Here is a 15,580-nt window from a genome sequence, read left to right on the forward strand (position 1 = left end):
AGGAAATCTGCTGTGTCGTCATCTCTGCCGGTGCTTTAGGGTGCGCCTAATTGTAAAATACCCAGCTATAAAAGTGAGATGCCCATTTGTCCAAAAGTCTTTGTGAATCTGGTGAGAAAATATGTGCAATTTTTAATCAGCTTCATTACTGCACAATTGAGCTCAAATCACAATTCAGTTTTCTTTAAAATACCCATGAGCAAGGAGACGCATGGACAGCATACAACAGCTCTAATAAATAAAATTCTGCAGAAACATCTGAATAACTGCAAGTTAGAGATTTTTTTTTTTTATCATGGTTAATAAACAGCCCTAAAGACAGAAAGAGGTAATCTCTAAATCATAACGCACCATACGAAACAGCCCCCCTTAGACTTACTGAAACAAAACGATGAGAAAGATCTTAACTTTGAAATCATGGACCATGAATGGAAAAACACTGTTCAAAGAATACATTGTCTCCTATTTGAGTTAGACGATGAGTAATTCAATTTAAAACTGCATACAACACATCTCTAGGAAATAAAGGGTACTTTATCTAGTATTAAGAATTTACAGAAAAAAATCATGGCAACTTTAACTTTATACATAAATAAACACAACAACCAAGACTCAATTAGCAAAAACTAAAGAAAACACATTTTCCCATTAATTTGGCAAAAATTTTTTTGAAAAACCTGCCTATTTAAACAATGAAAAATACATTGATAGGTTTCTAACAATACTTACGGTAAATAACTAAACTGATTAAAACAGCTTGCACTCCACATTTAAAATATTAGTTAAACATAATATTTAATGTGGAATGCATTTGACAGAAGTTAGCATTCCTAAGCACATACCCATATCATACAATATGGCCTAATTGGGCACGGCAATGCAGGAATAAAGCTGTGATCTATAGAGAACACACATTTGATCTTCTTTTAATAAAAATTAAGATTTAACATTGTTCTTCATTTGAAAGCCTGACTTGGTAACTGTCAGTGTTGCATCTTAAAAAGAAGGCAGTTGAATAAGGTACACAAGATACTTGAAACCAACTAAAACTGCAGAACAAAGCTAGCATGTAAAATGTCTTTAAGACAGTGGTTTAACTTTTATAAGCTCTTTGTTAAATAAGCAAAAAAAATTTGCCAGCGTTTCACATGCAACTCTTGGCAACACAACATTAATTCAAAGAAAAATATCTTGTAACCAGTTATGTAGAGACACTGAGCACACAATTACAATTTCAATACGATGACAGATGAACAAGCAGAAAATACTTACACACTTAATGCTAGCGATTTAGTTTGAACTCACTACAAATGTCATACTGATAGCAAGAATCCTCCATTTAGAACACAGTAAAGCTTGCATCTTGTTCAGTGTCGCTTGGCTTAGTCCGTGCAGTATGACTCAAAACTAATAGTTCAGTTGATATAGTTTCCAGCTAACTATATTTAAATGAGAACTGTTTAGGATCTGTTCTTTGTATGGCAAATTTAGAAATTAAGTACAACTCCATAACCAAAAACATTTTGACGCTGTGTAAAACAATGTAAATGAAAAGAGTACAAAGACATTTTAAATGCTGAAACTGAGAAAAGTTATTGTTTTTTGAAAAAGATGTGCTTGTTTTGAATTTGATACCAGCAATACATTTTAAATAGGACAGGGGCATGTTTATCACTATGCTGTATCACTTCTTCTAACAACAACAACACTCTGTAAATTTTTGGGAATTGAGGAGACCAATTACTGTTGTTCTGAAAGTGAAATGTTGTCCCATTCTTGCTTGATAGGGCATTTCAGCTGTTCAACAGTTTTGAGGTCTCCTTTGTTGCATTTTTCATTTCATAATGTGGCAAATGTTTCATTGTGTGACAGGTCTGGACTGCAGGCAGGCCAGTACCCAGTTTCATTTCCTATGGAGCCATGCCGTTATAATACACGCAGAATATGGTTAAGCATTGTCTTGTTGAAATGAGCAAGGCCGTCCCTGAAAAAGATGACATCTGGATGGCAGCATAAGTTGCTCCAAAACCTCCAAAACATATCTTTTAGCATTAATGGTGCCTTCCCAGATGAGCAAGCTACTCATGCCATGTGCACTAGTGCACCACCATACTGTCACGGATTCTGGCTTTTGAACTGTGCACACAGGCACACAAGAAGGTGGTGTTCTTTGGGACGATGCGGGTCCTCTCCATGTTCCCATCTTGCAATTGGGAGCCCTGAACCCGACACTGTCGGTAATGTCACTAAGATGAGCTGACATATGAGGACAATTCTCAAATGAAGCCAGGGGTTATTTCCAAAAGTGCCAATGTGCTTTTATTTCAAAACAACAAAACAGTGTCCAAACAAAAAATGCAGTGCATCATAGTTTCAATAAATATTCCATAAAACAAGTGCAAAGTGGGGATAAAAACAATAAATAAATCCGTTAAAATCAGAAGTTAAAATGCAGTCAACCTCCGTCTCTCATTCTCCCCGGCTCACCCATTGCTCCCGCAGCTGGCGGAGACCCAACAGCCACAAGCTCCTTTCGGCCGACCTCCGTCTTGGCTTCCTTATGGACATCACTGCCAGACTGTTCAAGGTCGGCTCTCCTCCTTTCATCCTTCGTGCTCATGCAGTCGCTCCTCAGATCCCTCGGGAGGACACCTGCCTTGCTCACCCCACTCAACAGAACATTCAGTGGGGCGAACTAGCTCCTAGAGTGCTACCAACAAACGCTCCTTCGCAGGGCCGCAGCTCGTGTGGTCTCCTCCTTACAGGTGGCCAGACCCTCCTGCTAGGACTGCTGTTTCCCGTCCTTTAACCTCCATTATCCTCTTTTCCTCAATCCATCTATTCATCTGTCCCCTCTTTCCTGGTGTTGACCCATATATATCCAACCACTGCCCACACCTCCATGGCCGCAGCGCCTTAATCACACAGCGCAGGAAGCTAATGAAGCAATTGAGAACGATCGCACCCACACGTGCAGGTGCGACTCGCTCCAACTACCTCATTAACTCCCTGCGGTCGTGCAATCACGGCCACAGAGAACGACATGGCTATACGGATTTAAACTTAACCTGGCACTACTTTTTAAAGCCGCGGACCCGCCATACCACATTCTTTCTGAATCATGTTTAAATGTGTTTTTTTCTTTGCATGGTGGAGTTTAACTTGCATTTGTGGATGCAAAAATTGTGTTCCCATACAATGGTTTTCAGAAATGTTCCTGATCCCATGGAGTGATTTCCAATAAAGAATCATGTCTATTTTTAACACAGTGCAACCAGGGGGCAGAAGATCACAATCAACCACTATTGGCTTTTGGCCTCGTCTCTTGTATACAGAGATTTCTCTAGATTCACTGAATCTTTTAATGAAATTATTTACTGTAGATAATGAAATCCCCAAATTCTTTGGCATTTTACACTGAGGAACGTTACTTTTAAATTGTTGCACTATTTGCCTGCGCAGAACCTGTTCCCATCTTTACTTCTGAGACTCTACCTCTCTGGGATGCTCTTCTTACACCCAATCCTGTTACCGACCTGTTGCTAAGTAACCACCTAATTAGTTGTAAAATTTTTCCACCAGGTGGATTTTTTTTTTTAGCATTACACAACTTTTCCAATCTTTTGTTGCCCCATCCCAACTTTTTTGAAGGATGTTGCTGGCATCAAATTCAAAATAAGTATATATTTCTCATAAAACAATAAAATGCCCCAGGGATAGGGCAGCTATTTTCAGTATTTGATATTTCTGATACAGTGCATCCGGAAAGTATTCACAGTGCATCACTTTTTTCCACATTTTGTTATGTTACAGCCTTATTCCAAAATGGATTAAATTCATTTTTTTCCTCAGAATTCTATACACAACACCCCATAATGACAACGTGAAAAAAGTTTACTTGAGATTTTTGCAAATTTATTAAAAATAAAAAAATTGAGAAAGCACATGTACATAAGTATTCACAGCCTTTGCCATGAAGCTCGAAATTGAGCTCAGGTGCATCCTGTTTCCCCTGATCATCCTTGAGATGTTTCTGCAGCTTAATTGGAGTCCACCTGTGGTAAATTCAGTTGACTGGACATGATTTAGAAAGGCACACACCTGTCTATATAAGGTCCCACAGTTGACAGATCATGTCAGAGCACAAACCAAGCATGAAGTCAAAGGAATTGTCTGTAGACCTCCGAGACAGGATTGTCTCAAGGCACAAATCTGGGGAAGGTTACAGAAAAATGTCTGCTGCTTTGAAGGTCCCAATGAGCACAGTGGCCTCCATCATCCGTAAGTGGAAGAAGTTTGAAACCACCAGGACTCTTCCTAGAGCTGGCCGGCCATCTAAACTGAGTGAACGGGAGAGAAGGGCCTTAGTCAGGGAGGTGACCAAGAACCCGATGGTCACTCTGTCAGAGGTCCTCTGTGGAGAGAGGAGAACCTTCCAGAAGGACAACCATCTCTGCAGCAATCCACCAATCAGGCCTGTATGGTAGAGTGGTCAGACGGAAGCCACTCCTTAGTAAAAGGCACATGGCAGCCCGCCTGGAGTTTGCCAAAAGACACCTGAAGGACTCTCAGATCATGAGAAAGAAAATTCTCTGGTTTGATGAGACAAAGATTGAACTCTTTGGTGTGAATGCCAGGTGTCACGTTTGGAGGAAACCTGGCACCATCTCTACAGTGAAGCATGGTGGTGGCAGCATCATGCTGTGGGGATGTTTTTCAGCGGCAGGAACTGGGAGACTAGTCAGGATAAAGGGAAAGATGACTGCAGCAATGTACAGAGACATCCTGGATGAAAACCTGCTCCAGAGCGCTCTTGACCTCAGACTGGGACAACGGTTCATCTTTCAGCAGGACAACGACACTAAGCACACAGCCAAGATATCAAAGTAGTGGCTTCAGGACAACAGCTGTGAATGTCCTTGAGTGGCCCAGCCAGAGCCCAGACTTGAATCCGATTGAACATCTCTGGAGAGATCTTAAAATGGCTGTGCACCGACGCTTCCCATCCAACCTGATGGAGCTTGAGAGGTGCTGCAAAGAGGAATGAGTGAAACTGGCCAAGGATAGGTGTGCCAAGCTTGTGGCATCATATTCAACAAGACTTGAGGCTGTAATTGCTGCCAAAGGTGCATCGACAAAGTATTGAGCAAAGGCTGTGAATACTTACGTACATGTGATTTCTCAGTTTTTTTATTTTTAATAAATTTGCAAAAACCTCAAGTAAACTTTTTTCACATTGTCATTATGGGGTGTTGTGTGTAGAATTCTAAGGAAAAAAATGAATTTAATCCATTTTGGAATAAGGCTGTAACATAATAAAAGGTGGAAAAAGTGATGCGCTGTGAATACTTTCCAGATGCACTGTACATTGTCTTTGTTCTTATTTGGGCTTAAATGAATTGCACATCATTGCATTTGGATTTTATTTACATTTTACACGGTGGCACAGCTTTTTTGGAACTGAGTTGTAATTATAGTATATGGAGTTTTTTTGCATTTCTAAGATTAAACTTATTTTGATCTACTGTATAAGCTGGTGATTGGATAACATAGAAGGTGAAGACAAGTCAAATTTGGCACTGAAATTTTAATTATACAAACTTTTGAATGTTCTGTTTAAGTAGGCATGTTAAAAACAAAAAAAGAACAAAAATGCCATATGGTAATTAAATTGGTCTCTCACCTTTTTTGTCTTAATTTCTGGGGAAAGCACCTCTTTTGTGAGGAGCATGTTCATTTTATTTCATTTCACTACTACAACAGTAAAGCTAAGACAAAAAAGCTTTTACAGAAATTCAGAGATGGCATGTCCATGGACTCAGAACAGCATAGACCATTCCTATAAAAGTAAGCCACGGTCAGGTAGGTAAAAAGGAACAACAGAAAAGTTCAGAAGTACGTCAGTCAACAATATGAGATAATGAAGAGCAAATATCTGGGTAGAAAGATGAGACTTAAAAAAAAAAAAAAAAAGAGTACTCTACCAGCCATAAATGATCAGGCCATTATGTATAAGAAAATGCTTTGGACAGGCAAGACAAAAATACGTAAAAACCATTGGCATTATTAGCATCCTTTACAGACTATTTTCATAACACATGGTCAGTAGGTTAAATGAATAATTAAATTATTAACTATTAATTATTAATTTACTATACTGGGTTTTGCAAAGATGATTTTTGGTTTTGTGTTAGCCTTATAGTCAGTGATGTTTGCTTTTCACATTCTGTTGAAATGCTGCCACAAACTGGTTTCAAGTAACTGCATATAGGGTAGAGTGATGGCTCTGACGCTATCGGTCTGCGCTGGTATCCGGAAGGATGCCAGTTCGAATCCCCATTACTGCCAAATGGGATCCTACTCTGGCGGGCCCTTGAGCAGGGCCCCTAACATACAATTGCTCCAGGGGCACTATGCAATGGCTGACCCTGTGCTCTGACCCCCAGAGGTATGCAAAAACTATCAAATTCCTAATATAAGAAATTGTATAAGGCAAAATAAAGAGCAAATAAAAAAATTAAACAGCCACATACCCTCTTAAAGCCTTGTAAAAGTTGTTACAATATGGAATTGCTAACAAATGAAAACTTTAATATCATCAAAGTAGAATATCAAGCCTAAGACAGTTAAAAGGCAACCTAAAGAAAATTCATTAATAAAAGTCCTGGGATGTATACCAAATGACTATTTTTTGTTTGTGCTTGTTTGCACAGTAACACCCAATAGACCATCCTGCAGCAATTTCCATTAGAAATTATCCTTTTACAAACAATGCATTCTGCTGAAGGACCCTCAGTAGAAAAGGAGTCACAATTAAGCTGTGGGTAAAGTGCATTCCTGTTTCCAGCTGCAGGTCTCCCGAGAGTCCCTTCAGTAGCAGCTATACAGGAATCAACTACACACTGCCATTTAGCTTGATGACTACTCCAAATAAAAGCAGCAAAAAAAAAAAAAAAATTTTTTTTAAAAGTATTGTTGAAGAATCTCTGTTTCTTCTCGGCTATACTGATAGTCAGTCTTATGCTGACACGCGCAATTCATTATTGCATCTTTGATGAAATAAAGGCCACAGGAAGAGCCACCAACCCCCCCCCCCCCCCCCCCCCCTTCTTGGCGGTTTCTACTGCTTAGGACTCATTCACCTCACTCTAATTGAGTAGGCGTAATAAGTTCTGATCCTTTCAAGTTGCACTGTTTTGTTACACTTTTCAAAAATAAAAAAGGGGAGGGGTAGTCAAGAAAAAAAAAATCAATGCACACCCTGCATGCTCCAATTACCCGATAATTAATTCTGTGTTTTAATGAGAGCAGCCGGTGTACTGGTGTTTTTTTTCTTTCCCATTTCATTGACTTTTGTTAGATATGCTATAATACTAAGGGCTACAGTAATTGGAGCATGCTGACACAAAGATTCCTAGTTTAATGAACAGGTTGGCAAGGAAAAGTGTTGTCTGGCCTTCAATTAATCCTTAACAAATCTAGTGTATAAAGAATAAAATACAAAAAAATGTTCTTTCAAGAAATACAAGCATGCCACTTTATAAAAGGAAAAAATGGTCTTTGTGATTTTTCATTTATAAAAGATGGCATAAGACTAAATTATAGAAAAAGTTCATTGTTTTCATTTTTAAAAACACTGATACTGTTAACCTCAAAAATGCATTATAAAATTAAAAAGTAGTAACAAACACATTGATTGTGTTCATGATATCCATTTAGTTTAACCTTCAAATATTAGTATTTTAAAAAACAAATGATTACTGTGAATTGGTTCATATTTATGAAATGTAATTATTCCACTTAAAAATGATAAAACCCGTATTACCTATACCTTAAATAATAAGAGCCCCTTTTCTTTAACATTAGACTGTGTAAATGCCATGTGAGCCGGACGTGCATCCCGGCCAGAAGAAAACCCGGAAGGAAGGACTGGAAAGGGTGAACAGACAGCCCATTTAAAAAGAGAAGATATCACTGGGGGTTTTTTATTTCCCCAGCATGCTAGATGGCAGCAGCCCTGGTTATCGGTGCCCCGTGGGAAGTCAGCAGGGTATGCTGGGAAATGTAGTCCGGCAGGGCAGCCCTGCTGGGGTCACGGGGTGCCGCAAGAGGGTGATGCAGGGAAACAAGCTCCCTACTGTGATGAGGGAATTACGTGTGACCCGGAAGTACTTCGATCGGGCAATCACCCTGGCACCCGGGTCTGTAATAAAAGGGACCGCACTCCCTTATCCAGGCGAGTCAGAGCTGGTAGGTAGAAAGGCAACACTTGACTAGAGGAGGGCAGTTTGGTAGTGAGAGAGAGAGAGAGAGTTATTGGGGAAGAGAAAACCTGTGGTTTGTGCTTTTGTATCATGTTGGAGGTATTTGTTGTTAATAAACAACCTTTATTTGAACCCGGGACTGTAATTCTGTGTTTGTGGCGGGGTTTGGGCTTGCTGACGCCTGGGTATCCATCACAACAGTTAATGTCACAATGTATAGGAAATTTAGAATGTGACTATGTATATACAGTACATGAAAAAAAAAATAGTCAAAACCCATCACTTTTTTACATTTTGTTATTGTGCAGCCTTTTACTAAGATCCTTTAAATTCAATTTTTTCCTTATCAAACAACATTCAATACCCAGAATCACAAAATGCAAACAGGACTTCAGGAATTCTTACAAATTTAATAAAAACTGAAATATCACTTTGACACAAGTATTTGGACCCTTTAGTTGAAACACCTTTAGCAGTAAATGCAACCTGTAGTCTCCTTGGGTATAATGTGACAAGCTACACACACCTTGATTTGGGGGGTTTTCTGCCATTTTTCTCTGCAGGTCCTCTCAAGTTCATCAGGATGGATGAAGGCTGTCAGTGGACAGATATTTTCAGATCTCTCCAGAGATGTTCAATTGTGTTCAAGTCTGGGATCTGGCTGGGCAACTCAAGGACATTCCCAGGGATGTCACTAAGGCACTCCTATGTTGTCTTTGTTTTTGCTTAGGGCCACTGTCCTGTTGGAAGGTGAACCTTTGGCCTAGTCTAAGGTCCAGGGCACTCTGGAGCAGGTTTTCATTAAGGATATCTCTGTACTTTGAGCTGATCAGCTTTCCCTTAACCCCGACTACTCTCACAGTCCCTGTCACTGACAAACAACCTCAAAGCATGATTTGGTCAGCACAATGCTTCACCTCTTAAATGGTATTGTTCATGTAATGAGCGATGCCTACTTTTCTCTAGTAAATCTAGTAATGCTTACAATTGAGGCCAAACAGTTCAATCTTGGTCTCATCAAACCAGAGAATCTTGTTTCTCACAGTCTAAGAGTCATTAAGATGCTTTTTTACAAACTACAGGCATGCTTTCATGCCTTTACTCTAGACAGTATAATGTTGCAGTGATGCTTATCCTTTTCAAAGTTTCTCCCATATCCACACAGGTTCTCTGGAACTCGGTTGGGTTCTTGATCATCACTCTTACAATAGCCCTTCTTCCCTCATTGCTCAGTTTGGCCAGGTAGCCAACTCTAGGGAGAGTCACTGTTCCAAGCTTACTCCATTTAAGAAATATGGAGGCCACTTTACTTGTGGGAGCCTTCAATGTTGCAGATATTTTAGTAGCCTTCCCCATATCTGTGCCTCAACAATCAAGGCAAGTCCTTCAACCTCATGGGTTGGATTTTTGCTCTAATACACATCATCAACGGTGGGACCTGATATACACAGATGTGTGCCTTCCTAATCATTTGTAAGCAATTGAATTGAACATAAGTGGACTCCAAATGAGGTGTAGAAACATCTTAATGATGATCAATGGAATATGATGCACTTATGCCAGGTTTCAAGTGTCATACTAAAGGGTCTGAATACTTGTGTCCATGTGAAAGTTCAGTTTTTTATTTTTAATACACCTGCAACAAAAGCACTTATAAAGACATTTATAAAGGATACAAGGTAGTTTTATAGGATCTAATGCAATGAATACAAATTATGATTAGTAATGATAATAAAGTGACCGTGGAATTTTTGCATTCTTGTACATCACAACTCATAGTATGTTAATTAATCATAGCTTAAGACACAATTCTAAGACCCTTATATTACACACACATATATATACAAAGTCACGCATGGGCGTCCCCTGACAAGCTCAACTTAGGTAAGCACTACCACTCTGGGGTGAAAGGGGGCGCTGTGGTATCCTTTCTTCAAAGCCCAGAGAAGAAGCCCAGTGAGGGCTGGCCTGCCTGCCCGGCCATGATGTCTGATCAATCCTCCATATAAAGTGGTGGCCTAGGAAGGTGGTGTCTGATTGCCAACCATGGCTTAAGCTCATCAAGGAGTACACAACTTAGAAAGAAGGAACCACTGAATCAGCATCATTTCAGTTGTGCTTTGTGCACTCATTTGCTTTTTATTTTTATTATTAAATCGGTACCCCAACATTTTCTTCTGCTCCTGACTGCATCCTTGTTGTCAGTGTATTATATATATATATATATATATATATATATATATATATATATATATTTGTTCTTTATTTTGCCTTATACAATTTCTTGTATTAGGAATTTGTTAGTTTTCGCATACCCCTTGGGATCAGAGCGCAGGGTCAGCCATTGTACAGCGCCCCTGGAGCAATTACAGGTTAAGGGTCTTGCTCAAGGGCCCAGCAGAGTAGGATTTCTTTTGGCAGTGACGGGGATTCGAACCGGCAACCTTCTGGATACCAGCACAGATCCTTAGCCTCAGTGCCACCACTCCACCCTATAAATATATATACACACACATAGGCACATATTATGAGGGGTATGCAGAAATTCCCAGAATCAATCAGTTTCAGGGGAGTGGGGTATAGCCACAAACTATACTGTTTGGAATACTGAGACTGTAGGCATGCAGAGGCACTGTGGTGAACAGATTAAGATGCTTATTTATTCATCAACTGTGCAGGTGACTTTGACGATTTTTGTTTTTTGTATTGACAATGAACTAAGTTTAAATAGAATATTTTTAATGTCGTATTAATGTGCAAGTAACAAATGGTACCTTGAAAGTTTATCAAACATGTGGACCAGCTTCAGAGCTTCATATTCTTTCTGTTCATCTGTCATTTCCTCCAGAGGATTTGGCATTGGCTCTTCAACATGTCCAGTAATGGGATTAATGCTGAAAAACATCATTTGGATATATAATTAACCAAATACACAGACTTCAAGAAGATGTAAAAATAAATGCACAGAAAATGTTTGGTAAGGCAAAACTATAAACAATGTGTACAAATGTGTACTGTATCGGCTGCTGCCGATAAAGCAACTTTAATTATGTCAACACAAAAAGCATTTTATGACACAGATATGAAAATCATTAACAGTAGGGAATGGACAGTGTGAAAGAAAATTTTTGTTTTTTATATTTTGTATGTATGTATATATATATATATATATATATATATATATATACACACATATATATATACATATATACACACATATACATACATACACACACATACACAAATAATGTGCTACTCTAGTTTCATTTTGCAATTTAAAAAAAATCAGTAAGAATAACTCAATTAAACAGTATATAAGCAATTAATGGATGGATGCACAGCAGTTTTTCTTTTCATCTAGTAGGGGAAATTAAGTTAAGCACAACCCTGCCTGTGTTTAATTAATACCAAATTGTCAGGTTGTTCAATATCCAGAATGCTTTGTCGCTTCGCATATTTTCAGTACTCTATTTTAATAAGGGTGAAGTACTTTCTTTGGTGGAGGATTTCTCTAGTGATTGTCCTTTTCAAAACACAAGATTACATTACTTTATATCATTAAATTGCCCAAATCAGTTTGTGTACGAAGTGTGATGTACCTGTATCATATGTGGTACTGTATGTTTATGCTGTCAGAATGAACATCACTATTGGAATGTAATTCGAATCTATGTGAACAATTCTTATTTAAAGGTCAATTCTGACATCTGATTGTGAAAGAGCAGTTTTTTGTTTTTTTTTTTAACCTTGCATTAATTTTGGTTTTGGTTACTCCTGAGACTCTATGCTGTAATAACTTGTATTTTGCATGTGTTTTGCACATCACCGCCATGATCAGCATTTTTAATTGTTAATTTGGACAGATTTTTCTAATCCAGTGCTCTGCTTTTTTGGTTAATGGGTATACTGACAACACATTCTGAAGCCTACTCCAATGCTCTGAAAGTATCGTTTTGCTACTGATTCTGTTCTGTTCCACTCTTTAACTTGAGATCTCTGATTTGCAGTTGTAATACCATTAAGCATTCATCACTTTACACATAATGGGAAGTAATTGCCATATTTCTGATTTTCCTTTTATTATCCCTAACATTATTTAGGGACAACCATAGGAAGACCCCCTGGGTCTACCTACACAGGTGTGTAGCCCCATCTACCAGTTAGCAAGGTTCATCCACTTGCCTACCGAAGTGCCACAAACAATTCCAATCTCAACTCCCATTGCCTTTCTTTCTTTCTCTCTCTCTCTCTCTAATCTGGCCCCTGTGATCTCATACACTCAAGGAGACGGGAATAGGGAAACCACTACAGTTTTCTGTCTAGTGGCCCCTGGTGTTGTTATACCCTTCAGCCATCAGCCTCTTTTAAAAGCCAGATGCCACCTGCCCTCAGCCTTTATGTTATCCTGTACTGACTTGAAGGTCAGATAGCATTTTCTCCCTATATGGCCTTCCTCTGTTCCTATGAGGAATGCCAGGCATTCCCAGCAACTGCTGGATCACTTTTTCTCTAGTGCCATAGGAGAACATTGCTGTACTGGTTCCCTTCATTTTCTCCCTCCTAAAGCCTTCCCCTAGCCTTTCCAATTCAAACCATGGGCATAATGGGTATGCTGCCAACCAGGGGGTCCAGGCATGATGACATACATCATATCTGCCAGTTCATTCTTCACTCTCCTTTTCTGGAGACTTGATGGGCCCAACCTCTGCCCTACCACCTTTTCTTGTCTAGTTCTCCCTGTCACTGATGACACCAATCAAATAATAAAAAAAATGTTTTGATATAAATTGTGGTAATATTACAAGAGAACTTACAAGGGTTTTGCAGATTTGTACTCCTCTGTATCAGAATCTTCATCTTCAGAGTACTGCCCATCTCCTCGTCCTCCAGCTAGTAGTCCACGAGCTGCTAGAAGCCCAGCTGCGTTTCCATAGCCAGTGTATTTTAACAAGTTATCCACTAAAATAAAATGTATAATATAATAAAAAATTAATATTAATAAGATAAATAATAGATATATTTAAGTTAAACTTATTGAACACAAAGAGATGACTTTACAAAAATATACAGTACCTTAATGCATTTATTAGCATAGAATTGTTCTGGGTTGAAGACTTTCATTTTCTTTTTTTTTTCGCATTTCTTTATATCTACTGACTTTCGGCAACAGGTATAACATTTAGTATTCACAGATCTTTGTTTTTTGCAACACATAACAAAGGGAGAAACAGTAGTTGAGTAAATATCATTTTAAGGTGGTCTGTCCCTGTTAAAATTTAGTTAACTTTGAGTACCTTTAAGACCATGCAACAATACAAAGCACTTTAATTGTATTTGTGTTAGCCCAGTAACAATACTAGTAGGGTGTTGTACTGTGTTAGACATTATGGATGCAATGAGAAGTCAAGCAGCATGCCTGAAGAAGGGGCCTGAGTTGCCTTGAAAGCTTATATATTGTAATCTTTTCAGTTAGCCAATAAAAGGTGTCATTTTGCTTGACTTCTTATTGCACACAGTAACAATACAATATTATAAATAATCACAAAAGTCAAAGGACTAAGAGAACTTGACTATACAGATGTTCAGTTTAAGATATTCAGTACCTCACTGAATAATATACAAAGAAAGTACATGTAGTGTGTATAAAGTGCACATCCTGAACTGGCAAACCCACTTCTGACAAAACAAAGGCAAGAAAGTGCTTTCAGCTTACAATGCCTATCAAAGATGGAAGCACATAGATAACGTCACTCTAGCACAGCAGTGTCAAACTCGAGGCCTGCTGACCTGACCTAGCCCTGAGCCCTTATTAAGGCTGTGCACTTCAGCAATATTCAAAGTATGTTACATACAGCTTGCAATGATGCTTATTTTTTCTCAAGGACCATCATTAACGTGCATTTCATACTGTATATAGGTTCTAGGTTTATATAATTTACGTTTATACCTAGCATTAAAATGTGTTTCCTTGTGAATTTGCACAGCACAGCTCCTGGCAGCGACTAACCTGTATTTGGTAAAGGAAACCAGCTTCTGATAATGACCTAACCAAAAAAAAAAGTGAAAAGAAGGTGACATGCCACACTGCCATAAAGAATTTTAGTGTTTTAATATGATGCCAGAGATGTGACAGTCTCATAACAGAGATGCTAGCTTCAGCAATTACAACAATGATGTTGTTGTTTTTGACCAACTCCAAATGTGGTCTGTGCTACATATTCTTTTCAGTGTAGTCAGGTGCCGATTATGAAACATGGAATGTTTGTGCAAACGGATGTTCTTTAGCAACAAACTCTTGCCTGTGTCCAGACTGCCATTCTCATTCGGTTTAATGCACTGACCACGGCACCGTTCACAGGTGGTCTTCCAAATCCAAGGGTGCAACATATTAGACTTCACCGAGGCACTCTTTACTCTGTATGCCCTTCTTTATTTTCTTTAGGTAAAAAATCATTTTTACTTATGTTTTAGCACTGTTTCTCATGCAACAAGATGCATTTTTTGGATTCATACATAGTTTCCACTTTGTTTTTTCATTCATTTTGTAAGCACACTAGACTAAAGGAATAGTTTATGTGATTGTTAAAAATCTTCAAAATATGAGGAATCATAATACAGCAAAGCTGGATTTGTCCCTAATTGATGAATTTGTCAGCATACAAATTACATCCTTAGCATTTTTTAAATAGTATACTTAATATACTATATGTACTGTATATTATGTCTGTCTTATATTACTGTAATTGCTATTGTTATTCTATCTTATATAGTGCTACATTTATATATTATTTGCATGTACACATTTTGTAAAGAAAATATTCTCTGTTTTAAAATCCCAAGTCAAAATTGCATCTCTTTATCTATGAACTATAGTATAGTGCTAGTTTTGTTTGGCATCATTTATTAAAAATGGGGCAACAGAAGTTCTAGAGTTAACCCTGGTGCTGACATCCTTTTTTTCACTTGATGCTGATTTGGTCCTGTGGCTGCTGATATCTTTCTAATCCACTCAAATGTACAAAAAGCTGATAAAGAGAACACAGTTTCAAGACAGACACAAGAAAAAATATACGATTATGATGAGATATGTACCTGTATGCCTTGTTTGTTAAGAAAAACGGGTAGGAGTTGTTTGTTGATATTTTCCTGACCACATTGGATATATAAAGTATTATTTTTGGCCCTCTATAAAACTGAGTTTGACTCTGTCTATTTTTTAAGTTTATACAGAACTTCTCAAGATTAAAAATAATTATGTTTGTAGCAACCGCACAATACGAATACGCGATTCCTACACTTCACCACCCGTACAGGGG

At 38.3% G+C, this 15,580-nt stretch overlaps 2 protein-coding genes across 4 annotated transcripts in view; one reads left to right on the top strand and one right to left on the bottom strand.

The window, feature by feature from the left end:
• Positions 1 to 15,580, top strand: part of LOC114662582 (NADH-cytochrome b5 reductase 3-like) — a 1,047,486-nt gene that overhangs the window by 517,532 nt on the left and 514,374 nt on the right. The window lies entirely within an intron of this gene.
• Positions 1 to 15,580, bottom strand: part of ric8b (RIC8 guanine nucleotide exchange factor B) — a 101,893-nt gene that overhangs the window by 2,323 nt on the left and 83,990 nt on the right. For both annotated transcript variants that reach the window (XM_028816062.2, XM_051934538.1), the window contains exons 8-9: positions 13,079 to 13,223; positions 11,039 to 11,158 (exon numbers count right to left, since the gene is read on the bottom strand). In XM_028816062.2, coding sequence (XP_028671895.1) covers positions 11,039 to 11,158; positions 13,079 to 13,223 — 265 coding nt within the window. The remainder of the gene's footprint in view (positions 1 to 11,038; positions 11,159 to 13,078; positions 13,224 to 15,580) is intronic.

The sequence above is a fragment of the Erpetoichthys calabaricus genome, chromosome 1, assembly GCF_900747795.2.
Source record: "Erpetoichthys calabaricus chromosome 1, fErpCal1.3, whole genome shotgun sequence".
In the NCBI taxonomy this organism is placed as follows: Eukaryota; Metazoa; Chordata; class Cladistia; order Polypteriformes; family Polypteridae; genus Erpetoichthys; species Erpetoichthys calabaricus.